The sequence below is a fragment of the Denticeps clupeoides genome, unplaced genomic scaffold (genome assembly GCF_900700375.1).
Source record: "Denticeps clupeoides unplaced genomic scaffold, fDenClu1.1, whole genome shotgun sequence".
In the NCBI taxonomy this organism is placed as follows: Eukaryota; Metazoa; Chordata; class Actinopteri; order Clupeiformes; family Denticipitidae; genus Denticeps; species Denticeps clupeoides.
Window position 1 is genome coordinate 418,862 of NW_021630086.1, and position 27,342 is coordinate 446,203.

The following is a 27,342-nucleotide window of genomic DNA, read 5'->3' on the forward strand; positions in this document are numbered from 1 at the left end:
CAGTTGTGTGTGTGTACTTTGACCTGTACAGTAGTTTGTTTAGGGGCTTGGTGTTGTGTATGTGTTGACCAGTAATTGATGGTGTGTGTGTGTGTGTGTGTGTGTGTACTTTGACCTGTACAGTAGTTTGTTTAGGGGCTTGGTGTTGTGTATGTGTTGACCAGTAATTGATGGTGTGTGTGTGTGTGTGTGTGTGTGTGTGTGTGTACTTTGACCTGTACAGTAGTGTGTTTAGGGGCTTGGTGTTGTGTATGTGTTGTACAGTAATTGATGGTGTGTGTGTGTGTGTGTGTGTGTGTGTACTTTGACCTGTACAGTAGTGTGTTTAGGGGCTTGGTGTTGTGTGTGTTGTACAGTAATTGATGGTGTGTGTGTGTGTGTGTGTGTGTGTGTGTGTATGTACCTGTACAGTAGTGTGTTTGGGGGCTTGGTGTTGTGTGTGTGTGTGTGTGTGTGTGTGTACCTGTACAGTAGTGTGTTTAGGGGCTTGGTGTTGTGCATGTGTTGTACAGTAATTGATGGTGTGTGTGTGTGTGTGTGTACCTGTACAGTAGTGTGTTTAGGGGCTTGGTGTTGTGTATGTGTTGACCAGTAATTGATGGTGTGTGTGTGTGTGTGTGTACCTGTACAGTAGTGTGTTTAGGGGCTCGGCGGTGTGTGTTTATACCATGAGTGACATCAGAAGGGCGTTCCTCGGACCCTTTGCCCATAAGGAGGGACCAAACTATCAGTGGCTGCCATTCCAGGGCAAAGTTCCGTACCCTCGACCAGGCATGGTGAGTCAACACACACACACACACACACGCGCACACACGCGCACACACACACGCACACACATGCACACACGCACACACGCGCACACACACACGCACACACATGCACACACGCACACACACGCACGCACACGCACTGCATAATAAGGAGAGAGCAGCTGTTGTGTTTGTTCAGCAGAACCACCTTCCCTCTGATCCTTGATTGACCTTTTGACCCCCAGTGTCCCAGTCGGACGTTTGGCAGTTTTGAGTCCACTAAGGGTTTCCCGGACGGCGTGATCCAGTTCGCGCGGCACCACCCGCTCATGTTCAACCCCGTCACCCCGCTGGGCGGCCGGCCCGTCTTCATCAGAACCTCGGCCGAGTACCGGTTCTCCCAGATCACCGTGGACCGCGTCAACGCTGCAGATGGACAGTACGACGTCATGTTCATCGGCACAGGTGTGTGCGTACGTGGGAGTTACGTTTACTCCGGTACACATCTGGACACGCCGCACTAGAGACTCGGCTCTTCACTACACTGAGCAACACTGGACTCCATATGTATTTAAGTCATTTAAAGTGAAGTGAAGTGATTGTCACATGTGATACACAGCAGCACAGCACACGGTGCACACAGTGAAATTTGTCCTCTGTATTTAACCATCACCCTGAGTGAGCAGTGGGCACCATGACAGGCGCCCGGGGAGCAGTGTGTGGGGACGGTGCTTTGCTCAGTGGCACCTTGGCGGATCGGGATTCGAACCTTCTGATTACGGGGCAACTTCCTTAACCGCTAGGCCACCACTGCCACTATGCTGATATATGAGACATAACCATGCAGTCACATGACCACACAAACCGTGGCGGCAAAGTATCACATAGCACAGATACAGAATAAAAAGAGGACAGATGTGACCGCGTCCCCAATCCCGGTCTTTCATATTGACCCCATAAGTCAAGTAGACCCCAGTTTTACTTAATATAGCAATTCTAACACATATAATTAATATATATAACATAGGTTGCATGCTCAAATTTAGTCCATTTTATTTACTACAAATCGTATTTTAATGAGTTATTATTGTTGTTATTATTATATGGGAAGTACCAGAATTAGCACATTTTTATTTTTTCTGTCTGAATACATTGTTTCTAAAAAATAAATGAGAAATTATAGTCAAACAGTTGTGTGTGTTTTACAACTTTGTGTCTTCCTGCAGATGTGGGAACCGTGCTGAAGGTGATCTCTGTACCCAAAGGCACCTGGAGCAACACGGCCCTCCTGCTGGAGGAACTCCAAGTGTTCAAGGTGTGTGTGTGTGTGTGTGTGTGTGTGTGTGAGTGCATGTGTGTGTTTGTGTGTGTGTTGACCTCTTTCTTCTTCACCCCTCAGGATTCCTCCTCCATCATTAACATGCAGATCTCGTCGAAGCGGGTGAGATGTTCCTTCGTTCCTCTCTCTGTTCTGTATGTGCTGTGTGTTCCGTGTAGGGAATGAAGATCCTCCTCAGGTCTAGCAGGTCTAGGAGGCCCCAGTAAGTCAGGGTGTCAGTTAGGAGAAGAGCGGTGGAGATTTTGTCCTGGTTCTCGGCTCGCTGCGATTCGAGGTTAATCAGGTCTGAGCCCGGCTGGGATTAACGTCTCTGCTGCTGATCAGGCAAAACACACTTTTCTCCCATCGCTGCTCGGCTTTTGCTGATTATCCATTTTTCTTCAGAGCGGTGAGGAATAACTGATAAATATTCATTAGACGACGCAGCAGTCCTGATCATGACGGACGTGTTGTCCAGCTGGGACAGCCAGTTCTGATCACATCTTCCCCGTGTGTGTGTGTGTGTGTGTGTGTGTGTGTGTGTGTGTCTGTTTCCCTCCTGCAGCAACAGCTGTATGTTGCCTCGGAAACGGGGATCATGCAGCTGCCCCTGCACCGCTGCAGCGTGTACGGTAAAGCCTGCGCTGAGTGCTGCCTGGCGCGGGACCCCTACTGCGCCTGGGACGGGACAACCTGCACCCGATACCTACCCAACACCAAACGGTACACACACACACACACACACACACACACGGGTTCAACATGCTGCAACTGCATTTATATGTTACAGATAGAAACAGGAAGTGGCTGCTCACTACCCACTAGAACCTTCGCTGGTCTCACGGTTCGATTACAATTATCCATGCATCACGATGCATCCCGGCAATTTTTTTAAATGACTTCACATGATGTCTTCAAATACGTCAGTCAGATGAGCGTTAAACCTCATCAAGCGAACGCAGAAGGAAGGCGGACCAGAGGGCGTTCATTCCGACGAGGCCGAACTCCTGGAGCGGCGCTGTACTCAGATCAGGCCACCAGTCCCTACCGGCACCAAGCAACGTCAATATGACATAATCCATTATGTTCTGCACTGCAACCATGAACAATCCACATTGGCATCATGATGCATTGATTATTACTCACCCAGCACACCACAAACGTGTGGACAAACTTTAAAAGGGGAGGAGCCTGTAGACATGATTGACAGCCATCACACACCATACTTCCTCATCCTGGACTATTTAAAACCCTCCTGTCAATACGTCAGAAGCCCGGGTGTAGCCCAGCAGTGTTGCCAGATACTACCAAAATATCAACATCACCCAATCTGGCAACAAGACTTTTATTCAGTGAATCTGACGTGTGTGTGTGTGTGTGTGTATTTGTTAGACGTTTTCGAAGGCAGGACGTGAGGAACGGGGATCCTAACACACTCTGCTCAGGAGGTGAGAACAGTGACAAACACAAAGAGGAACCTGTTGAAGTCCATTATTTACAGTGTACGTGTCTGTGTGTGTATGTGTGTGTGTGTGTGTGTGTGTGTGTGTAGACCACAGCAAGCAGCGTGTGTCAGAGAAGAAACTTTATGCAGTAGAGGGAAGCAGTTCGTTTCTGGAGTGTGTCCCCAAATCCCTGCAGGCCCGAGTCACCTGGACCTACCAGAGGCATCCCAACAACCCGCGGGAGGAGGTTAGCTGTGGGAAATCAAATCTGTACTTTAGTGAGTGTGTGCACGTATATTAATGTGTGTGTGTGTGTGTGTGTGTGTGTGTGTTCAGGTACGTCTGGATGACCGTACCATGCAGATGGACCGCGGGCTCCTCCTGCGGAGTGTCCAGAAGCGAGACGCCGGTGTGTATCAGTGTCATGCCATGGAGCACGGCTTCACACAGACGCTACTACAGCTCAGCCTAGAGGTCCTGACCTCAACAAACCCCGCCCCGCGACTCCCAGCCAATCAGAAACTCTGGTACCGTGACTTCATGCAGCTGCTGGACCAGCCAAACATGAATGCTGTGGACCAGGTGTGCCAGCAGGTGTGGTCGCAAAAGCACAACCAACCACTGAAGAGTCTTCCAGACCCTATGAAGAAAGCCCCGCCTCTTGACCAGCAGGACCCCACCCACAAAATGTGGAAGCTGAAAAAGGGGAGGAGTCGAAGAACACATGACAAACACGTCCCTAGGGCACCACGCAGCGCTGGGGAGTAATACGGCAAAAATACATACACACACACCAACACAATTCTTAAATACACACACACACACACTCTTCATTCTACATAACTATTTAAACTGAGTATCTCCTGTTTCTAGAAACATCACACAGTAGAACTGGAAAAGACTGTCAGACACACACACACATACACACACACACACACACACACACTGTGATGTGCTAAAACACGGGTGCTGAAGAAGCTGTTATGATGCCAACGGGACTGAAAAAAGAAACTGGAATGATAATCATGTGGTGTAACAAATTTAACACACACACACACACACACACACACACATATATCTTTTTCTATGTTTCCTATTTAAAGATGATGCATGGCCTCTGTAAATAACAGAACCCACGTCTGATTTCAGTGTAGTCTGTGAGTTCTGTGGTTTGTGGTAGAACTTGTCTTTAATATCAGCATTCCCAACTGAGCATGCTCACAACTAACCAACCCTCAGACGCTCCGACCAGCTCTAGCGGAAGGAAAAGATACACAACTTCATGTATTAGAACCTGTGGCGTGGTTAAAGTTTACTGGATGAGAGGAAACATGATGTTCATTCAGTTGTTTATTTAAAAGTGATATTTCAAGTTATTTATGATTTATTCATTTTGACGAGTGGCCTTTAGAGCTGATCTGACAGTTTATTATAGTTGCTGCTATACAGTGATACACACACCTCTTAACCGCCAGATAACAACCATAACACAACCTTATAACAACCATTGTTCAGCCCTCAAACCCACACAGCACCATCCCAACCGTATCACCCCCACCACTCAAGCAGAAAGCACAAGGCTCAGGCAGCTCTGAAGGCCAAGAGACCATCCTGGACTATTTCTTTTTATGCTGAGATGCGAGCCGAGTCGACTCCTCCCCAGCTTCAAAGGAACTGGATTCATGAGAACTGGAATCAGCATGGGTCAGTCGAGATCAGCATGGGCCAGTCGCTGTCGCCGTGTGTGTTTACATTGTGTGTAGTGGTGTTGTTATGCTGACCTCTTGTGGATGTTTGGTGTTGTTACACGTTCTGTGCTCTGGATGTAAGAACATGAAACTTTTGTACCATTTTTCTAGAATTTGCTGTCAGCTACCTGCTTCAGTGTTTCGCATGAATAAATTGATGAGCGAGTGTGTTACACCAACTCTGCTGCTTCTGTCAATCACGAACCCTGGAAAAACTTTCCTGGCAGGGGAGAATGTGGTCCTACCAGACTGAGGCTCTGCCATTGCTCCTCGGTAGAATCTCGACTGCGCTCATGCTCTCCCCTGGAAAAAAACTCGGGACAGTGGTGGCCTAGTCGGTGCCACCAAGGTGCCACTGAGGTCCCCTTGATGAAGGTACCGTCCCCACACACTTCTCCCCGGGCACCCTGCTCACCAAGGGTGATGGTTAAATACAGAGAACATATTTCACCTTGTCACTGTGTGCTGTGCTGCAGTGTTTCACACTTCACTTTCATTTAAACCTTGTAGGTGTAAGGGGGCTGTTTCATGTGTTCATCATAAACACTTCATAACCCCTCATGTTGTGTGTGTTTGTGTGTGTTCTTACTGTTCTTTCAGCAGCTGCTACTCACATGATGATAAATCGTGATATAGTTAGTGTTCTGTTGTAATAAAACGTGATATAGTTAGTGTATTATTGTGATAAATCGTGATATAGTTAGTGTTCTGTTGTGATAAAGCGTGATATAGTTAGTGTATTATTGTGATAAATCATGATATAGTTAGTGTTCTGTTGTAATAAAACGTGATATAGTTAGTGTATTATTGTGATAAATCGTGATATAGTTAGTGTTCTGTTGTGATAAAGCGTGATATAGTTAGTGTATTCTTGTGATAAATCGTGATATAGTTAGTGTTCTGTTGTAATAAAACGTGATATAGTTAGTGTATTATTGTGATAAATCGTGATATAGTTAGTGTTCTGTTGTAATAAAACGTGATATAGTTAGTGTATTATTGTGATAAATCGTGATATAGTTAGTGTTCTGTTGTGATAAAGCGTGATATAGTTAGTGTATTCTTGTGATAAATCGTGATATAGTTAGTGTTCTGTTGTAATAAAACGTGATATAGTTAGTGTATTATTGTGATAAATCGTGATATAGTTAGTGTATTCTTGTGATAAATCGTGATATAGTTAGTGTTCTGTTGTAATAAAACGTGATATAGTTAGTGTATTATTGTGATAAATCGTGATATAGTTAGTGTTCTGTTGTGATAAAGCGTGATATAGTTAGTGTTCTGTTGTAATAAAACGTGATATAGTTAGTGTATTATTGTGATAAATCGTGATATAGTTAGTGTTCTGTTGTAATAAAACGTGATATAGTTAGTGTATTATTGTGATAAATCGTGATATAGTTAGTGTTCTGTTGTGATAAATTGTGATATAGTTAGTGTATTCTTGTGATAAATCGTGATATAGTTAGTGTTCTGTTGTAATAAAACGTGATATAGTTAGTGTATTATTGTGATAAATCGTGATATAGTTAGTGTTCTGTTGTGAAAAATACGCAATATAGTTTGTGTATTATTGTGATAAAGCGCGATATAGTTAGTGTATTGTTATAAAGACGAAATATTTAGTCTTCTGTTGTGATAAATTGTGATATAGTTTGTGTATTAATGTGATAAAGCGTGATATAGTTAGTGAATTATTGTGATAAATTATGATATAGTTAGTGTTCTGTTGTGATAAATCGTGATATAGTTAGTTCTGTTGTGATAAAGCGTGATATAGTTAGTGTATTATTGTGATAAATCGTGATATAGTTAATGTATTATTGTGATCAAGCGCGATATAGTTAGTGTATTATTGTGATAAAGAGGATATAGTTAGTGTTCTGTTGTGATAAATTGTGATATAGTTAGTGTATTATTGTGATAAATCGTGATATAGTTGGTGTTCTGTTGTTATAAAGTGTTATATATGGTTTGAAGAATGACATGTAAAGATGTAATGATGTTGTGATGTATTGTTCTATGATTTTTGGGAACGCAGCTGAGCGTGTATCACGTCATGTACCGTGAGAACGCAGCTCCAGAACAACACAAGTTCCGCTTCCTGTCTGAAGAAGAGCTGCATGTTTCCAGGAACCAGCGGTCTGGATCATCTCACTTCTTCTGTTCCACTCAACATTTCAAGTAAGGTCCGTCCGCCTGGGTTCATGTTCCATGGTCCTCGTATCTGGTACCGAGACGCGGAAAACGAATTTTCGGTCTATTAACGCCGGGTGAAGGAATAAAAACAGCGGGATTCGAGAAATGATTTCGATTTTAAAGGCGCGGTTTATCCCGCTGGTTTGGGTTCCATGTAAACTGCTGCTTGTGGTTCAAAAGTTCGTATCGTTCCTACTCCGCTCTTGTATCCAGATATTATCAGCTTGTTGGTGTTAAACCTTCTTCTAAATTGGACCGGAATCGTGTTAATTTAATACACAAATGTTCAAGATTCCAGTTCTGGCAGAACCACGCTGGTGTAGAACTTTCAAATGGGACAGAAGATACAGCAGATACACAACACACACACTACACAACACACAGAGACACATTAACAGAAGACACAGCAGATACACAACACACACACTACACAACACACACAGACACACATTAACAGAAGATACAGCAGATACACAACACACACAGACACACATTAACAGAAGACACAGCAGATACACAACACACACTGACACACACTACACAACACACACAGACACACATTAACAGAAGATACAGCAGATACACAACACACACACTACACAACACACAGAGACACATTAACAGAAGACACAGCAGATACACAACACACACCGACACACACTACACAACACACACAGACACACATTAACAGAAGACACAGCAGATACACAACACACACTGACACACACTACACAACACACACAGACACACATTAACAGAAGATACAGCAGATACACAACACACACACTACACAACACACAGAGACACATTAACAGAAGACACAGCAGATACACAACACACACCGACACACACTACACAACACACACATTAACAGAAGATACAGCAGATACACAACACACACAGACACACATTAACAGAAGACACAGCAGATACACAACACACACACTACACAACACACACAGACACACATTAACAGAAGACACAGCAGATACACAACACACACTGACACACACTACACAACACACACACTACACACATTAACAGAAGACACAGCAGATACACAACACACACAGACACACATTAACAGAAGACACAGCAGATACACAACACACACACTACACAACACACAGAGACACATTAACAGAAGACACAGCAGATACACAACACACACACTACACAACACACACAGACACACATTAACAGAAGATACAGCAGATACACAACACACACAGACACACATTAACAGAAGACACAGCAGATACACAACACACACTGACACACACTACACAACACACACAGACACACATTAACAGAAGATACAGCAGATACACAACACACACACTACACAACACACAGAGACACATTAACAGAAGATACAGCAGATACACAACACACACTACACAACACACAGACACACATTAACAGAAGATACAGCAGATACACAACACACACTGACACACACTACACAACACACAGACACACATTAACAGAAGACACAGCAGATACACAACACACACTGACACACACTACACAACACACACACTACACAACACACAGACACACATTAACAGAAGACACAGCAGATAAACACACACACGGCATGATGAGCGTGTGGTTTCAGCAGCAGGTTTATATGAACAGTGAGAGACTGAACAACAAGAACAGAAAACGTATTTTAAAAAGTGACAATTGGCGCGGATTGTCCGGATTTGAGCTGGTGTGGGGAACCCTGCTGCTGGATCATGTACACTTTTATTTACAGTCTACTGCTGCTCTGGGTCCAGGTCCTAAAACATCTCCAGACACGTCCTGATGGAGTCCTGTGCGTCTGCAGACATGTCCATGCTGATGACGCAGATCCTCCCTGCGCTCTACATGGTGCTCTGCGTTCTCGCTCTTCCCCTTAATGCCGCTTGTCTCATCACGTTCGTGTGGAGGATCCCAGAGAAGAAGCCTGCAGTGATCTACATGATGAGTCTGGCGGGCGTCAACCTGCTGTTCTCCCTGTTCGTCCCCCTGAAGATCTTCTGTCACTTCAGTGTCAGGAGCGGCATCTGGACGTTCACGTCAGCAGCATGTCGCTCATCAACGGCGCTCTTCTACTTCAGCATGAGCTGTGTGACAAGTCTCATCATGAGCATCAGCCTGGACCGGATGCTGGCTGTGGCCTACGCGATGCCTTCTAGAACCTACAGAACCAGTCGGAACGCAGTCCTTCTCTGCGTCCTCGTGGGGTTTCTGGCCCTGGGCAGCAGTTTGCCATTCTTCCTGTCCACACGGGTTCAGCAGAACCAGACCCTCCTCAACTGCAGCCAGCTGTGGGACAACGAGGACGACCTGTACCTCCACCAGTTCCCCTACGTCTTCTGTGTCTTTTTCCTCCTCCCAACGCTGGTCACCTCGGTCTGTTACAGCCTCTTCATGTGGGCCCTCTGGAAAATACCCCTGGGGACCTCAAGCCTGGTGTCCAGAACCAAAAGGCGGTCGTTGGTCCTGCTCTTCCTGATCGTCACCATCCTGCTGCTCTTCTTTCTGCCCCTGAACGTGGTCCTGCTGCTCCGTGGCCACCACCGGAGGTCTGAGGAGGAGAAGCTGTACCGAGCCTACCTGCTCAGTCTGTGTGCAGCCGGCAGCAGCGTGTCCCTCGGGCCCCTGGTTTACTACTTTGGATCTAAACAAGTTCAGCACGAACTGGACTCTGTCTGGCGTCACGTCTCCAGATGGAGGAAATGACAAGGTCTGGTGGGAGCTGTGAGGTCAGGGTTTATTACGTTAGAAGACCACCAGATGGTGCTGAACTCGAACACGTGTTCTATGTATGTTCCACTTTGTGAATTGTGTCATGTATTTACATACATAATTCTGACCTAAACCACCCTTCAGTATTGGTTGTGACGGCCCTGTGTGGCAACTGAGAATAAACTGTGTGAGTTTGTGTACAAGAGAGAGAAGTTGTGGGTCCATGAACAGCAGATAACTATGATCAAGTGATTAAATAATCTTAAATAAGAAAGTCTGCTTATAAAGTCGGAAAGCACTGAATTCAGGCCCGACTAACGTCAAATCCAGTTTAATCTGTGTGTGTGTGTGTGTGTGTGTGCGTGTGTGTGTGTGTGTGTGTGTGTGCGTGTGTGTGTGTGTGTGTGTGTGTGTGTGTGTGTGTGTGCAGGCAGCTAATGCCACTCCTTCAGTGTCTGTTCCACTTTTCTGTCTATGTTCAGTACTCCTCTCTGTCCATCACTCAGGAGTGTGTGTGTGTGTGTGTGTGTGTGTGTGTGTCTCGAGGTGTGCGGTTGCGGCCCTTGCGTGCTGACTCCTGTGCCTGCTGGTATTTCTCCATCATGCTCTTGTGCTTGCGTCGCAGGCGGAGCTTCTCGCCGCACCACACACGCTCACAGTACTGCTCCACCTCCGGCAACCCAGCTGGACCAATCAGCTGCAGGACGTCCTTGAACCAAGAGCGTGAAGGACTGCGACTGGTCAGCCCTCCTCCATGTCCTGGACATGGCTGCTTCTGCTTGCCGTCCCGTGACAGGATATCTGAAAGGGTGTCGGCTCGCAAAACGTCCAACCAGATGCGAGAGACGGTCTGTGAGAAACCGCGCTCCTGAGAGCGACAAATGTAGAGCCCTGCGTCTGATGCCAAGACACGTCGGAACAGGAGCCCACCGGGCATCTTCATCACACGCTCATCATATACCACCTGCAGCAGATACATACCTACAGTCATCAAAAACATCCAATAATTCCATTTATACAATCACCCCCAAAAATACAACTTCACCAATCACCCCCAAAAATACATATATACAACTTCACCAATCACCCCCAAAAATACATCTTCACCAATCACCCCCAAAAATACGTATATACATCTCCACCAATCACCCCCAAAACTACGTATACATCTTCACCAATCACCCCCAAAACTACATATACATCTTCACCAATCACCCCCAAAACTATGTATATACATCTCCACCAATCACCCCCAAAATAACTTATATACATCTCCACCAATCACCCCCAAAAATACGTATATACATCTCCACCAATCACCCCCAAAACTACGTATATACATCTCCACCAATCACCCCCAAAACTACGTACATACATCTCCACCAATCACCCCCAAACCTACGTATATACATCTTCACCAATCACCCCCCAAAATAAATATATGCATCTTCACCAATCACCCCCAAAAATACGTATATACATCTTCACCAATCACCCCCAAAAATACGTATATACATCTCCACCAATCACCCCCAAAATAACTTATATACATCTCCACCAATCACCCCCCAAAAATACGTATATACATCTCCACTAATCACCCCAAAACTACGTATATACATCTCCACCAATCACCCCCAAAACTACGTACATACATCTCCACCAATCACCCCCAAACCTACGTATATACATCTTCACCAATCACCCCCAAAACTACGTATACATCTTCACCAATCACCCCCCAAAATACATATATGCATCTTCACCAATCACCCCCAAAAATACATGTAGACATCTTCACCAATCACCCCCAAAAATACATGTATACATCTTCACCAATCACCCCCCAAAATACATATATGCATCTTCACCAATCACCCCCAAAAATACGTATATACATCTTCACCAATCACCCCCAAAAATACGTATATACAACTTCACCAATCATCCCCAAAAATACATATATGCATCTTCACCAATCACCCCCAAAACTACGTATACATCTTCACCAATCACCCCCAGAAATACGTATATACATCTTCACCAATCACCCCCAAAATAACTTATATACATCTTCACCAATCACCCCCCAAAACTACGTATATACATCTTCACCAATCACCCCCAAAACTACGTATATACATCTTCACCAATCACCCCCAAAAATACGTATATACAACTTCACCAATCACCCCAAAAAATATGTATATACAACTTCACCAATCACCCCCAAAAATACGTAAATACAACTTCACCAATCACCCCAAAAAATACGTATATACATCTTCACCAATCACCCCCAAAAATACATGTATACATCTTCACCAATCACCCCCAAAAATACGTATATACAACTTCACCAATCACCCCCAAAAATGCGTATATACATCTTCACCAATCACCCCTAAAAATACATATATACAACTTCACCAATCACCCCCAAAAATACGTATATACAACTTCACCAATCACCCCCAAAAAATACGTATATACATCTTCACCAATCACCCCTAAAAATACATATATACAACTTCACCAATCACCCCCAAAAATACGTATATACATCTTCACCAATCACCCCCAAAAATACGTATACATCTTCACCAATCACCCCCAAAAATACGTATATACAACTTCACCAATCACGCCCAGAAATACGTATATACATCTCCACCAATCACCCCCAAAACTACGTATATACAACTTCACCAATCACCCCCAAAAATACGTATATAAATATCCTCACCAATCACTCCCAAAAATACGTATATACATCTTCACCAATCACCCCCAAAAATACGTATATACAACTTCACCAATCACCCCCAAAAATACGTATATAAATATCCTCACCAATCACTCCCAAAAATACGTATATACATCTTCACCAATCACCCCCCAAAATAACTTATATACATCTTCACCAATCACCCCCAAAACTACGTATATACATCTTCACCAATCACCCCCAAAACTACGTATATACATCTTCCCCAATCACCCCCAAAAATACGTATACATCTTCACCAATCACCCCCAAAAATACGTAGACACATCTTCACCAATCACCCCCAAAACTACGTATATACATCTTCACCAATCACCCCCAAAACTACGTATATACATCTTCACCAATCACCCCCAAAAATACGTATATACAACTTCACCAATCACCCCCAAAAAATAGTATATACAACTTCACCAATCACCCCCAAAAATACGTAAATACAACTTCACCAACACCCCAAAAAATACGTATATACATCTTCACCCAATCACCCCCCAAAAAGTACATGTATACATCTTGCAACCAATCACCCCCAAAAATACGTATATACAACTTCACCAATCACCCCCAAAAATACGTATATACATCTTCACAAATCACCCCTAAAAATACATATATACAACTTCACCAATCACCCCCAAAAATACGTATATACAACTTCACCAATCACCCCCAAAAATACGTATATACATCTTCACCAATCACCCCTAAAAATACATATATACAACTTCACCAATCACCCCCCAAAAATACGTATATACATCTTCACCAATCACCCCCAAAAATACGTATACATCTTCACCAATCACCCCCAAAAATACGTATATACAACTTCACCAATCACCCCCAAAAATACGTATATACAACTTCACCAATCACCCCCAAAAATACGTATATAAATATCCTCACCAATCACTCCCAAAAATACGTATATACATCTTCACCAATCACCCCCCAAAAATACGTATATACATCTTCACCAATCACCCCCAAAATAACTTATATACATCTTCACCAATCACCCCCAAAACTACGTATATACATCTTCACCAATCACCCCCCAAAACTACGTATATACATCTTCACCAATCACCCCCAAAAATACGTATACATCTTCACCAATCACCCCCAAAAATACGTAGACACATCTTCACCAATCACCCCCAAAAATACGTATATACAACTTCACCAATCACCCCAAAAAATATGTATATACAACTTCACCAATCACCCCCAAAAATACGTAAATAAACATTCACCAATCACCCCCAAAAATACGTATATACATCTTCACCAATCACCCCCAAAATACATGTATACATCTTCACCAATCACCCCCAAAAATACGTATATACAACTTCACCAATCACCCCCCAAAAATACGTATATACATCTTCACCAATCACCCCTAAAAATACATATATACAACTTCACCAATCACCCCCAAAAATACGTATATACAACTTCACCAATCACCCCCAAAAATACGTATATACATCTTCACCAATCACCCCTAAAAAATACATAATACAACTTCACATCACCAATCACCCCCAAAAATACGTATATACATCTTCACCAATCACCCCCAAAAATACGTATACACTTCACCAATCACCCCCAAAAATACGTATATACAACTTCACCAATCACCCCCAAAATACGTATATACAACTTCACCAATCACCCCCAAAAATACGTATATAAATATCCTCACCAATCACTCCCAAAATACGTATATACATCTTCACCAATCACCCCCAAAAATACGTATATACAACTTCACCAATCACCCCCAAAATACGTATATACATCTTCACCAATCACCCCCAAAAATACGTATATACATCTTCACCAATCACCCCCAAAATAACTTATATACATCTTCACCAATCACCCCCAAAACTACGTATATACATCTTCACCAATCACCCCCAAAACTACGTATATACATCTTCACCAATCACCCCCAAAAATACGTATACATCTTCACCAATCACCCCCAAAATACGTAGACACATCTTCACCAATCACCCCCAAAAATACGTATATACAACTTCACCAATCACCCCAAAAAAATATGTATATACAACTTCACCAATCACCCCCAAAAATACGTAAATACAACTTCACCAATCACCCCAAAAAATACGTATATACATCTTCACCAATCACCCCCAAAAATACATGTATACATCTTCACCAATCACCCCCCAAAAATACGTATATACAACTTCACCAATCACCCCCAAAATACGTATATACATCTTCACCAATCACCCCTAAAAATACATATATACAACTTCACCAATCACCCCCAAAAATACGTATATACAACTTCACCAATCACCCCCAAAAATACGTATATACATCTTCACCAATCACCCCTAAAAATACATATATACAACTTCACCAATCACCCCCAAAAATACGTATATACATCTTCACCAATCACCCCCAAAAATACGTAGACACATCTTCACCAATCACCCCCCAAAACTACGTAGACACATCTTCACCAATCACCCCCAAAACTACGTATATACAACTTCACCAATCACCCCCAAAACTACGTATATACAACTTCACTAATCACCCCAACAAATACATTTCTACACGTTCACCTATCACCCCTGCAACACCTTCTCCACTCAGAATGTAGGTGGGGCGCTGTCCCGCTGCACCCCGTCCCACCTTGTCCGTCTGTTCCCCACGCTGGTGTCTCCAGCTGACAGATGCCTGTGGGGAGCGAGGGACGCACTCCAGAAACGTGCTGTTGTTTTCCGCACCAAAAGTGACCCGGCTGTCCGACGCGTCCAGATCCTCCACTGCAACACACAGAATCATTCACGTAAATACTGTTCACCAAAACCATCACCCCGGTCACGGCACGGTCCCTCACCGCCGAGGTTCTGGTCCGTACACTGCTGCGCAGGGTCGGCGTGGCGGATGTCCTGCCGCCGGTGGCGCCGTTTTTGGGGTGTGAATCTCACACAAGCGCTCCCGTCCCACATGCAGTACGGGTCCCGCGCCAGACAACACTCCGCACACACACCACCGTACAGGTCACACCGGTGCAGCCGCACCTGAGCCACGCCCACCGCCGCGGCCACAAACAGAGCCTGCTGCGGGGCGGAGACGGACAGAGAGGTGAGTGAGGAACAGGTGTGCAAAGCACAATCACATGCACACAAACACACAAACTTCTTACTCTTTTGACTGAGATCTCCATGGAGACGACTGGAGTGGGAACCTGAAATGCGCGTGAGATGGTATCAGTACTGGACAGCGTTGTCCACCCCGTCCACACATACACACACAGACACACACCTTGAAGACCTGCAGATCTTCCAGTGTGACCTCCTCCGGTGTCTGCATGTTTCCGCGATGGAGGGAAATGACCTTTAGCACCTTGCCCACATCTGCAGGTCACACGTGTACACAATCACGCATAAAACCACATTTAAACACGCGAGCAAACACACACACACACACACACCCACCGGTGGCGAGGAACATGACGTCGTACGCGCCGTCCTCGGCCTGCGTGCGGTCCACCGCGATGTGCGTGAGCCGGTAGTGTGTGTTCACGCGCAGCAGCACGGGCCGCCGCCCCGCGGGGTACACGCTCCTCCACATGAGCGGGTGCGAGCGGGCGAACTGCAGCACGGCGTCGGGGAACTCCAGAGAGGAGGAGAAACCGAGGGACGGCTGAGCGGTCATCTTGCTGGGACACTGAGGGACAGACCACCACATCAGAGCTGGGCCCGACCCGACAGGCTCGTTGTAGTCCAACTTGGGCGGGAAATGAGCGCCGCACAAAGCAAGCCGGGCTTTTACCAAGCTGTACTTGTCTACACCACACAAGCACGTCTACCAACATCTCAACGCTTCTAAACTACCGCTAATTCCCACGCAGCTGCGGTAGAAGCCAGTTTCATGAAGGTTGAGTTCAAAGCCTTGCAAGGTAGAAAGAGAGAAGTGATAAAGAGAACATCTGAGTAATAGAACTGTGGCTGGAGAAGAATGGAGAGAACTGGAACGTGAGGGCCAGACTTTCAGCTGCTGTTTTACTGCCTCTTTACTAAAGTCTTGGTATAAAGCGGAGTGATATGGCCTCCATGTGTTTTCTGTGCTGTGTCTGTGCTGTGTCTGTGTGTGTGTGTGTGGTGTGTCGTCTCACCGCTCCTGGTCGAGGATAGGGGACACGACCCTCATACGGACCCCACTGGTGGTCTGCTCCATCTTTGTGAGCAAAGGGTCCATTGAAGACCTCCCTGATGTCAGACATGCGGTAAACGCACACCGCGTAACCCCGGAACACGTTACTGCGGAGAACACACAAATAGTGACAATCGTTTACTCACCAGTTCATAAATGACCAAAGAAACCAGAGGCTAAAGTTTCCATCACAGGAGACATTTTCATCATCCACATTCAAATTATACAAAACACATGAAGCGGGTGGCAGGAGTGGACGGGACACATACACACACAACATCATCACCATCATCACCACCACCATCACATCCCTCAGCTTACATAACTACGCAAAAACTGTGTTTCACCTAATGGAGCTGAAGATGGCGTAGATCTCTGGGTTTCTTTCATCTTTGGTACGCAGCAGAAACACGCTCTCTACAGACAGAAGACAGGCAGCGTGTTAACACACACAAACACACAAACGTACGACTGTGGCGCGTGTTTCCTGTGAACTGAGGGTTTCTGGGTCTCCTGGTGAGTAAATGAGGAATGAACCGCATTCCTCATGGTGGCTTGGGCCACTATTTGTCCCCCAGGACCCACCGCCACCACAGCAGACAAGATACACACTTCTTGGGAAGATCTGAAGTCCACCTGTCATGATTTTTTGTACGTTTACTGTATGTGTGTGTGTGTGTCCGTCCTCTCACCTAACTGATCAAAGTGTGTGTCAATGCCATGAGGTCCAGGCACTGAACACACAAGTCTGGCCTTGATGAAGGAGCTCCACTTGTTCACCAGAACCCTCTGTCCTCCTGCATCATTCTGACACACACACACACACACACATTCCATGGTGCATGTCCCCAGATCATATAGACAGAGTATAACTCCACAGCTGCACACTATACACACACACACCAGAAAGAAGAGATAGACGGCAGTGTGTGTGTGTATGAGTGTGAGGGGTGCAGATCCTCACCACACACACTCGTCCCACGCGGGAGTGTATGGCTTCCTCACGGCCACCGGTGTCTGTCCTCTCGGTGAAGAAGAAATAGACTTTATCATCAGCGCTGTCCTCACTGTCTGGGATCCTGTGAGATCCAACAAACCTGGGCTCTGACCACACACACACGTCAGCAGGTCAGTCTGGTGACAGTTTAAGAGGAGCGTGTTGTGTGATGTCTTGTTGACTCGGGTGTACCGTGGAGCAAACGCTGGTCGGTCTCTGTCCTCATGGGCGGGCGGGACCCCATACTCCGTAAAATGACCGAGTCCCTGCCCAGAAAGTCAGCTGTCAGCCCGGTGTACAGCTCTCCACCTGAAAAGAGAGCGTGATCCAGAAGTCATGAAATCAGAAAATGGGAGTCCCTCAAGGACCAGCGCTTGGCCCGCTGATCAGAGAACAGAATGAAATGAATGAAGGTGAATGGCGCTGGGTCAACGTCTTCAGCCTTGACAGGAAACTCGGTCCATACGGTCACTTGGTCTACTGCCAGGTTGCCGTGCCTTAATTGAGCAGCAGAACGTAGAAATGCATTATTCACGGTGTCCAGCAGAATCTAAACACAGCTGCTCACACAGCAATCAGACTGAGGCGGCCACATGTGCAGAAAGATCTAGAGTTACATTCCTCATCAGACACGGAACAGCAGTCAACTGCTTACTCGCCACCATTTTCTATGGGTTAAGTAGCCTAGCGGGTAACACACTCGCCTGTGAACCAGGAGACCCAGGTTCAAACCCCACTTACTACCATCGTGTCCCTGAGCAGGACACTTAACCCTGAGTGTCTCCGGGGGGGGGACTGTCCCTGTAACTACTGACTGTAACCCTGAGTGTCTCCAGTGAGGGACTGTCCCTGTAACTACTGACTGTAACCCTGAGTGTCTCCAGGGGGGGACTGTCCCTGTAACTACTGACTGTAACCCTGAGTGTCTCCAGGGGGGGACTGTCCCTGTAACTACTGACTGTAACCCTGAGTGTCTCCAGGGGCGGACTGTCCCTGTAACTACTGATTGTAAGTCCCTCTGGATAAGAGTAACAAAGGACATTTAACTAAAGAAAATGTTATCCCACTTAATCCCACTTACTACCATCATGTCCCTGAGCAGGACACTTAACCCTGAGTGTCCTCTGGATAAGGACGACTGGTAAAAGCTGTAAATGTATCTCTGTCTGGGACGTACCGGTGAAGGTGCTGGTGAAGGTCATGTTGGGGTCATGCGGGCACCGCCCCCTGCCGTTCTCCACAGAGTTACGCTCTAATGTGAAGATGTGCTAAAAAACAGGACAGAGACAGAGACATTGAGACATGGCCTGGTTTTCTCTGCAGGTTGAAGGAGGGTGTAGATTTGGCGTGGGGACGAGAGGAGTAACCTTTGTGTGACCAGCTTGTTCTGTGCTGGAATGTTTCTCAAGTTGCATTTCACACGCCACACACGGAATTTCTCACGCTTGGAAATGATTAACGTTTACCGTACAGACATTCCTACGCCGTGTTTTACGAACGAATCCCCCCACCACACCGTGCAAAACTTCTAGAAGCCCTGCTTCTCTACCTTCTTTCCTCCAGGGATGATGGGATTCTCGTGCTCCTCACACACACACAGGACTCTCAGCATTTCTAGATCATCTTTGTTTTCTTTCTTGAACTTTACTATTAGGGTCAGATATTTCCATCGCAGCGATGCATTGTGGGATTGTATAGGTACACTGTTCATCACAGCTCGTGTTCTGGTCACAATCTCTACTTTCACACTGTGGGTGGTATGACCTTTGAACTGGAGTTGTTTTATTACAAAATACCCCCCCCCACACCCACACACACACACACACACACACACACACACACACACGTAGATATATATGGTCAAGAGAGCCTGAAGAAACAATTGCCATTGAATACATACGTTCTGTGTGTGTTTTACCTCTCCACGGTGTCCCACATTGATGAAAACACACACTGGCTGAAAGGCTCCGGTGCCACAGGCCAACAGATGGGTTCGGTTAAACGGCTGCAGCAGTCTGACAAAGTTAGCACAGTCAGTCTGTAACACACACACACACACAAACACACACACACATCAGCTGCGGTCTGGATAACTTTGACCTTGTCGTCCTGTCTTGACAACATCTTGTTGAATAACACTGTTGTCTCATTTCCGGCCGCACAGAACACACACACACACACACACACTTTAAGAAGTGAGGGTGAAGACAGGCTACAAGTTGGACACTAGGCCAGTCGGGCAGGGTGGGGGTGTGTGGGGGTCTTACTGGGAGACTTGCAGGAAGGGCTGGGCGAGGCTTGTTCCTGTTCCCACTGACTACAATACTCCTCTGTGTGTGTACATGTTACAGATGGCAGGATGTGATGATGTATTGATCTGCTGTGTTACAGCAAGCAGCTTATTCTACACTATATTCTACTGTAACTACTGTAACAGCAACTAAGCTGTCAACGATGGCAGCTACACACACACACAAACACACACTCACCTCTGGGTCTTTCCCCTTCTGAACACACTCCTCTCGGTTTCCTGGAGAAGGAGGCCAATGGATCTAGACAGAAAGATTTTATTGTTACTCCAGACCAATAACAGTGTAAATACATACTCACCTATGATTGTGCGTGTGTGTATGTGTGTGTGTGTGTGTGTGTGATTTTTGAATTAAATTCCTTGTGTGTTTTATTCATCACTGAATCACAGATGTTGTTTGGACTGATACATTGTCTCAGTAAGGAAGTCCATGGTTGACTACATTACCCAGCATCCTTCCTGTCCGGAGTCACTTCCTGTTTCCCCTGAAGTCAAAATTAAACTATTTAACTGAACTGTGGTCTAAATAAAGATCCGACTGGTAAATATATCCATATATAGAAATGTATGCAAGCACACACACACACACACATTGCCAATAAACCACAAGTATTTACATTGTCCTCAGCTGAAACCGTGACCACAAAGAAATCAACACAAACTCACAGACACACACACAGGTTTATTTTTCAAATTTGATCCCTGGTCTTCTTAATGGTGTCTGTCTGTCAGCAGCAGTAAAACCAGAATTCAGAATTAAAATTCTTAAGTGATTGTGAAACACTGCAGCATAGCACACGGTGACACGGTGAAACGTGTCCTCTGTATTTAACCGTCACCCTTGGTGACAGTGGGCACCATGACAGGCGCCCGGGGAGCAGTGTGTGGGGACGGGACCTTCATCAAGGGGACCTCAGTGGCAACCTTCTGATTACGAGTGCAGATTCAAATCATATTACACATAACACTGCAAACTACACACTACACAATCTACACACAACACTGCATATTACACACTGTACACACAACACAACAGTGTATAATACACACACACACACACTGCATAATACACACTAAACACTTAACACACACACACACACAACACTGTATAATACACACTACACAATGTACAAACAACACTGCATACTACACACTACAAGCTGTACACACAACACTGCAAATTACACACTGTACACACACAACACTGCATAATAAACATTACACACACACACACAACAGTGTATAATACACACAACACTGCATAACAAATACGACACACACAACACTGCATATTACACACTGTACACACAACACTACACACTGCATAATACACACACACAACACATCATAATACACACTGCACACACAACAGCATAATACATACTATACACTGCACACACACACCACTGCATGATACACACTACACACACAATGTCATGGCTGCCCATTGCTCACCAAGGGTAATGGGTTAAATGCAGAGGACACATTTCACTGTGTGCACCATGTGCTGTGTATCACAATGACAATCACTTCACTTTCACTTCACAACACTGCATACTAAACACTACAGACTGTACACACACAACACTGCATAATATACACACAACACTGCACACACACAACACTACACACACAAAACTGCATAATAAACACTACACACACACAACACTACATAATACACCCCAGTAGCTGCCCCCCCACATCAGATCAAAACATGGGGTTTCACCGTCCGACCTTTATTATACCTCACAATCCATCTCTGAAGGTGCGAGGAAGACACTCATCTAGACTCCTGTTTAGCTACCAGCTTTAGGTTATTTAAATTAAGTGGTATCAGAATGATAATTCACTCAAAAACATATTTGAATAAAGTTTACTGTTGATATTATAAATAAAATATAAAACTTCAGCTTGGGTAAATGGCAGCTGCAAGAAGAAGTGGGTTCTTTCTCAGATTCTCCTCTCTGAAATGGAGTGATTGTCATTCATGGTCAGAATTATTCCACACCTCAGACTTCACGTTCCTGCCCAGAACATAATGTCCAGAAGCTAGACTCTGGTTCACCTCCCCAGCATCCATCTTTACATCTAAAGACATGAATACTCAATAACACTGTAGCTTTAACTGAGCGATGTTAGATGTGTGTTACTGTGTGTGTGTCCATACCTCTTTCACCTCGTTGTGTGAGTGTGTGTGGTCCAGGCGTAGGGAGTAGAGTGTGTCCTTTCCTCCCAGGAAGAGCCGCTCATGATACTCATCTACAAACATGAAGCTGACGTGCAGCTCGTCACGCAGCCCAGAGAACAGCAGCAAGCGGCTGGAGGCGACCAGGTCTGAAAAATCACAACACACTCCAACACTCAGCTCAACACACATGAATATGAATCACAAAATTTCTCATCAAACACACACACAGCAGTGCCAATATACCAACCGGGAGGTCTTCTTCATTCGTGTGGAATAAATCTGTGTATGGGTTCATGTCTTACTATTGGGCAGCAAGCGTAAGTAAATGAATATACTGGATCTTTCCGTGGCCCTGCTCGGGCAGACATTGAATTGCGCGGTGATTCAGGGCCTACATTTACAGCATTTACCAGACGGCCTTATCCAGAGCGACTTACAGTCAGTAGTTACAGGGACAGTCCCCCCCCTGGAGACACTCAGGGTTAAGTGTCTTGCTCAGGGACACGATGGTAGTAAGCGGGATTTGAACCCGGGTCTTCTGGTTCATAGGCGAGTGTGTTACCCACTACCACCCTATTCCTAATACCTGTCCTATTTCCGTAATGAGCGCCCCTACATCTATGCAGCCAGACCCACGCCTCCTTAATCCTGCAGTAAAACACTCACTGAAGATTCGGCTCCAGGTTAGGAAACATTTTCGTATAAAATAAATCACCATCTTTTCTTTCCGTCCCAAACCTGGCACAACAAGGGCTTGATGTTGGATCTGAAGGAACGCTCATGACATTCCAAACATTGCAAAAAAGTTACAATATTCCCAAATCTCAATTCTATAGATTCCTACAGATTAGAAGTTTTGCGAGCAAACACTTTAGATCTTTACATTCACCGGCTAAAAATGCTGCAGATGAAATTCTTGCTCTGGACCCCTTTATGAGAGGCAATATATCAAAATGACATACTCTGATCCAGAACATTTATTCACCCTCATGGGAGAAAACTAAAGTGGCATGGGAACAGGATCTTAGCATTGTAGTTACGGGTGAGAGCTGGCAACAGTGCCTAGAAGCTATTCATACCTCCTCGGTCTGTATTAGACAATGTACTACATCGTCTACACTACTCATTAGATAAACTAGAAAAAATGTTTCCTAATACCAGCTCGGAGTGCCCACGATGTCACCAAGGGCCAGCTACTTTAGGCCACATGTTCTGGAACTGCCAGTCTTTGTACAACTTCTGGGAAAATATTTGCATAGTCTTGTCATCTTTATGTAATAGAACGATTGAACCTACACCATACATCTCTATTTTTGGGGTCCCCCCTCCAGATATAAATCTTACGATAACTCAAGCCAAGGTGGTAGCTTTCACCTCATTAATGGCCAGAAGACTTGTTCTTCTGCTGTGGAAATCAGACAAGCCCCCCTCTTTCAATGGTTGGATTGAGGAAATGCTCTCCATGTTGCAGTTGGAAAAACTGCGGTGCAACCAAGCTAATCGTCCTGAAAAGTTCAAGGAGATATGGTCACCATTTATTGATTATGTTAATAATATCTTAATGCATATAGAACGTAAAATACTGCAACACTGAGAGGAGACTACTCCCCCCCCCTTTTTTTTAAATTTTCTTTTCTCTGTTTTTAAATAATTTTTTGCTTTTCATATTTATTTATTTATTTGCTCTTCTTTCTGTTTGACGGGTGGGACTGAGGGTGGGGGGGGTGGGTATTGGTCAACAGCTGATATTTGTTTGTTGTTGAAAAATTGAAAATCACAAATAAATCAAAAAAAAAAACGGGAGGTCCATTTTGGGAGTGTGTGTGTGTGTGTGTGTGAGAGAGAGAGAGAGAGAGAGAGAGAGAGAGACTGGACAGTTCTGATGTCTGTCCCATTTGTTCTGCTTTCAGAGATCTCTGGATGTCACAAAACCCACACCACCTCGGCACATATCTACTCAAACTACTCTTCACCCTACACAAAACCTACTCCAACCCTACACATATCTACACAAACCCTTCACCCTACACAAAACCTACTCCTACCCTACACATATCTACACAAACCCTTCACCCTACACAAAACCTACTCCTACCCTACATATATCTACACAAACCCTTCACCCTACACAAAACCTACTCCTACCCTACATATATCTACACAAACCCTTCACCCTACACAAAACCTACTCCTATCCTACATATATCTACACAAACCCTTCACCCTACACAAACCCAAAACTTAAAACCCATTCTCAAAGCTAACAAGATAAAAACCTAGTACAAACCCTTAATCATACACAAAACCTACTCCAACTCTACACAAAACCTAAACAAACTGTACACAAACCCAACACAAATGATGGAGGGTCAAAGATCTTGTAAAGGTCATGTATGTCCATGCCCTAAAGACGTGTTGTCTGATAGACTACACGTCAGGCTCTAAACGAAAGAACCTTTCTCGGGCTCTAAATGATGGAGCCGCCTCGGGCTCTAAACTAAAGAACTGTTCTCGGGCTCTAAACTAAAGAACCAGAACCGTTCTCAGGCTTTAAACAAAAGTCCATTCTCGGGCTCTAAACGAAAGAACCATTCCCGGACTACATGCTGGTTCCGTGTCTTTGTTCCTCTTCTCATTGTCTGTTTTTCAGTCCTCCTCCATCTCCACAGTGTTGATTTCCTGCCCGTGTGTGAGTGAAAGTGTGAGCGTGTAAACTTGATGAAAAAGTGACATTCCGAACGTTGTACTTAACTGAACCAGGACAAAGGCAGACCCCACCGTCAACCCCACCCTGTGTGTGTGTGTGTGTGTGTGTGTGTGTGTGTGTGTGTGTGTGTGTGTGTGTGTGCTTGTTCCAGACTGTAGTTTCAATGAACATCTGGGCAACATTATATAAACGAATTAATTTATCCATTTAAACTGTAACAAGTAACCTGAACAGGAACAGGGAGACTGTACTACTACTACTACTACTACTGTACTAAACACAATTCATAAATTACACTAATACACCACGCTCACACTCATCCAATCAACTCTTCCATACATCTCCTTATGTGTGTGCGTGTGTGAGTGTGTGTGTATATGAGTGTCTGTGTATGTGTGTATGTGTACATGTGTATACATACTTTATATAGGGCGTTAGTAGCCTAGTGGGTAACACACTCGCCTGTGAACCAGAAGACCCGGGATCAAACCCCACTTTCTACCATTGTGTCCCTGAGCAAGACACTTAACCCTAAGTTGCTCCAGGGGGACTGTCCCTGTAACTACTGATTGTAAGTCGCTCTGGATAAGGGCGTCTGATAAATGCTGTAAATGTAAATATAGTGACCAGCGTGTGACGTCACCACGTACCTGTGTGCGTGAGACGCAGACGCGGGACGCCGCTTCCCAGCGCGAGCGCCGCCAGACTCCAGACGCTGATGAAGGAGCGCAGGTGGAGACGGAGGTGGAGACGGAGGTGGGGACGCAGGTGGAGACGGAGGTGGGGACGCAGGATGAAGTCCAGCATCCTGCCGTTCAGACACCACAGCGACACTGGAGTCCGGAGCGCGCGCGATCCGGTCAACTTCCCGCCCACCCAGCCTCAACCCCGCCCCTTACTACACACTCATATACACACACACACACACACAATCACGCAGGCACAGTAATAGGCGGCGAGTCGGGTCGTGACCTCCACCCCTGCACACTGGCTGTTGTGCTGATCCTGACTGTGTTTATTTGTTGACTCTGACAGCCACTCCAGCCATTCATCACCTCTGTCAAGTGTGTGTGTGTGTGTGTGTGTGTGTGTGTGTGTGTGTGTGTGTGTGTGTGTGTGTGTGTGTGTGTGTGTGTGTGTGTGAGTTTAGTCTAGGGAGTATGTGTGTGTTTGTGTGTGGCCATTTGGTTAGTGTCTGCATACACACTCTTTTTAGACCACACACACACACACACACACACACACAAAAATCCCATATCAACCCTGCTGCACCACCCAGTACAAAGTTCCACACAAACGTTGCAAACAAATGATGCATTTTTACAAGACGACTTCGGCCGTTTTGTGGTTGTGTTTCATTGTGTGTCTGTGAGGTGCACAACTCTTCATCAGCACTTTAACATCCTGGGAGGAACAGAGAAAATATTCATCAGGTTCTCCCTGATCAGGAGGAATGTGCGTCCGCGGCTCACACACACACACACACTCACATTCCCATACGCACATACACATACACATACACATACACACATTCACATACATACATACACACACACACATTCACACACACACATACACACAAACACACACACACACACTCACATTCACATACGCACATACACACATTCACATACACACAAACATACACACTTTCACATACATACACACACACATACACACACATACATTCACATACACACACACACTTTATTACAAGACAGTCATACCAGGGACCTTGTACACACCAAAGTAACCCGGACCTCAGGAGAAATTCAACCTGCAGCTGGAGCAGAAACCTGGAACCACGGAGCTCAGCTTCAGAATCTGGCTTCTGTTCAGACAGTAGAACAGTGGAACGGCAGTGGCAGCTTCTAAGAATGAAGGTTCTGTGTGTTCTTTGTGTTCTCTGGTCTCCACTGCTGGTGTCTG

At 45.2% G+C, this 27,342-nt stretch overlaps 3 protein-coding genes across 3 annotated transcripts in view; 2 read left to right on the top strand and 1 right to left on the bottom strand.

Moving 5' to 3' along the window:
- Nucleotides 1-4,449, top strand: part of sema3b (sema domain, immunoglobulin domain (Ig), short basic domain, secreted, (semaphorin) 3B) — a 16,839-nt gene extending 12,390 nt beyond the window's left edge. The window contains exons 11-18 of the mRNA XM_028968504.1: nt 632-776; nt 995-1,214; nt 1,976-2,064; nt 2,149-2,190; nt 2,633-2,790; nt 3,460-3,515; nt 3,620-3,759; nt 3,849-4,449. Of these exons, the coding sequence (XP_028824337.1) occupies nt 632-776; nt 995-1,214; nt 1,976-2,064; nt 2,149-2,190; nt 2,633-2,790; nt 3,460-3,515; nt 3,620-3,759; nt 3,849-4,280 (1,282 nt within the window). The 3' untranslated portion in view covers nt 4,281-4,449. The remainder of the gene's footprint in view (nt 1-631; nt 777-994; nt 1,215-1,975; nt 2,065-2,148; nt 2,191-2,632; nt 2,791-3,459; nt 3,516-3,619; nt 3,760-3,848) is intronic.
- A 4,849-nt stretch (nt 4,450-9,298) lies between these two features.
- On the top strand, nt 9,299-10,195 carry LOC114782618 (proteinase-activated receptor 1-like). Its single transcript, XM_028968496.1, has one exon. The coding sequence runs from the start codon at nt 9,299-9,301 to the stop codon at nt 10,193-10,195; it is 897 nt and encodes a 298-aa protein (XP_028824329.1).
- A 343-nt stretch (nt 10,196-10,538) lies between these two features.
- Nucleotides 10,539-26,251, bottom strand: LOC114782619 (semaphorin-3G-like). The gene is made up of 16 exons (XM_028968497.1): nt 26,064-26,251; nt 22,686-22,852; nt 20,697-20,759; nt 20,126-20,245; nt 19,385-19,475; nt 18,400-18,516; nt 18,175-18,314; nt 17,903-18,017; nt 17,558-17,627; nt 17,173-17,317; nt 16,493-16,724; nt 16,320-16,411; nt 16,201-16,242; nt 15,892-16,114; nt 15,684-15,817; nt 10,539-11,165 (listed from the first exon to the last, which is right to left on the bottom strand). Exons 1-16 carry the CDS (start codon nt 26,218-26,220, stop codon nt 10,704-10,706), a joined length of 2,370 nt encoding a protein of 789 aa, XP_028824330.1. The 5' UTR covers nt 26,221-26,251; the 3' UTR covers nt 10,539-10,703.
- Nucleotides 26,252-27,342: the final 1,091 nt, after the last annotated feature.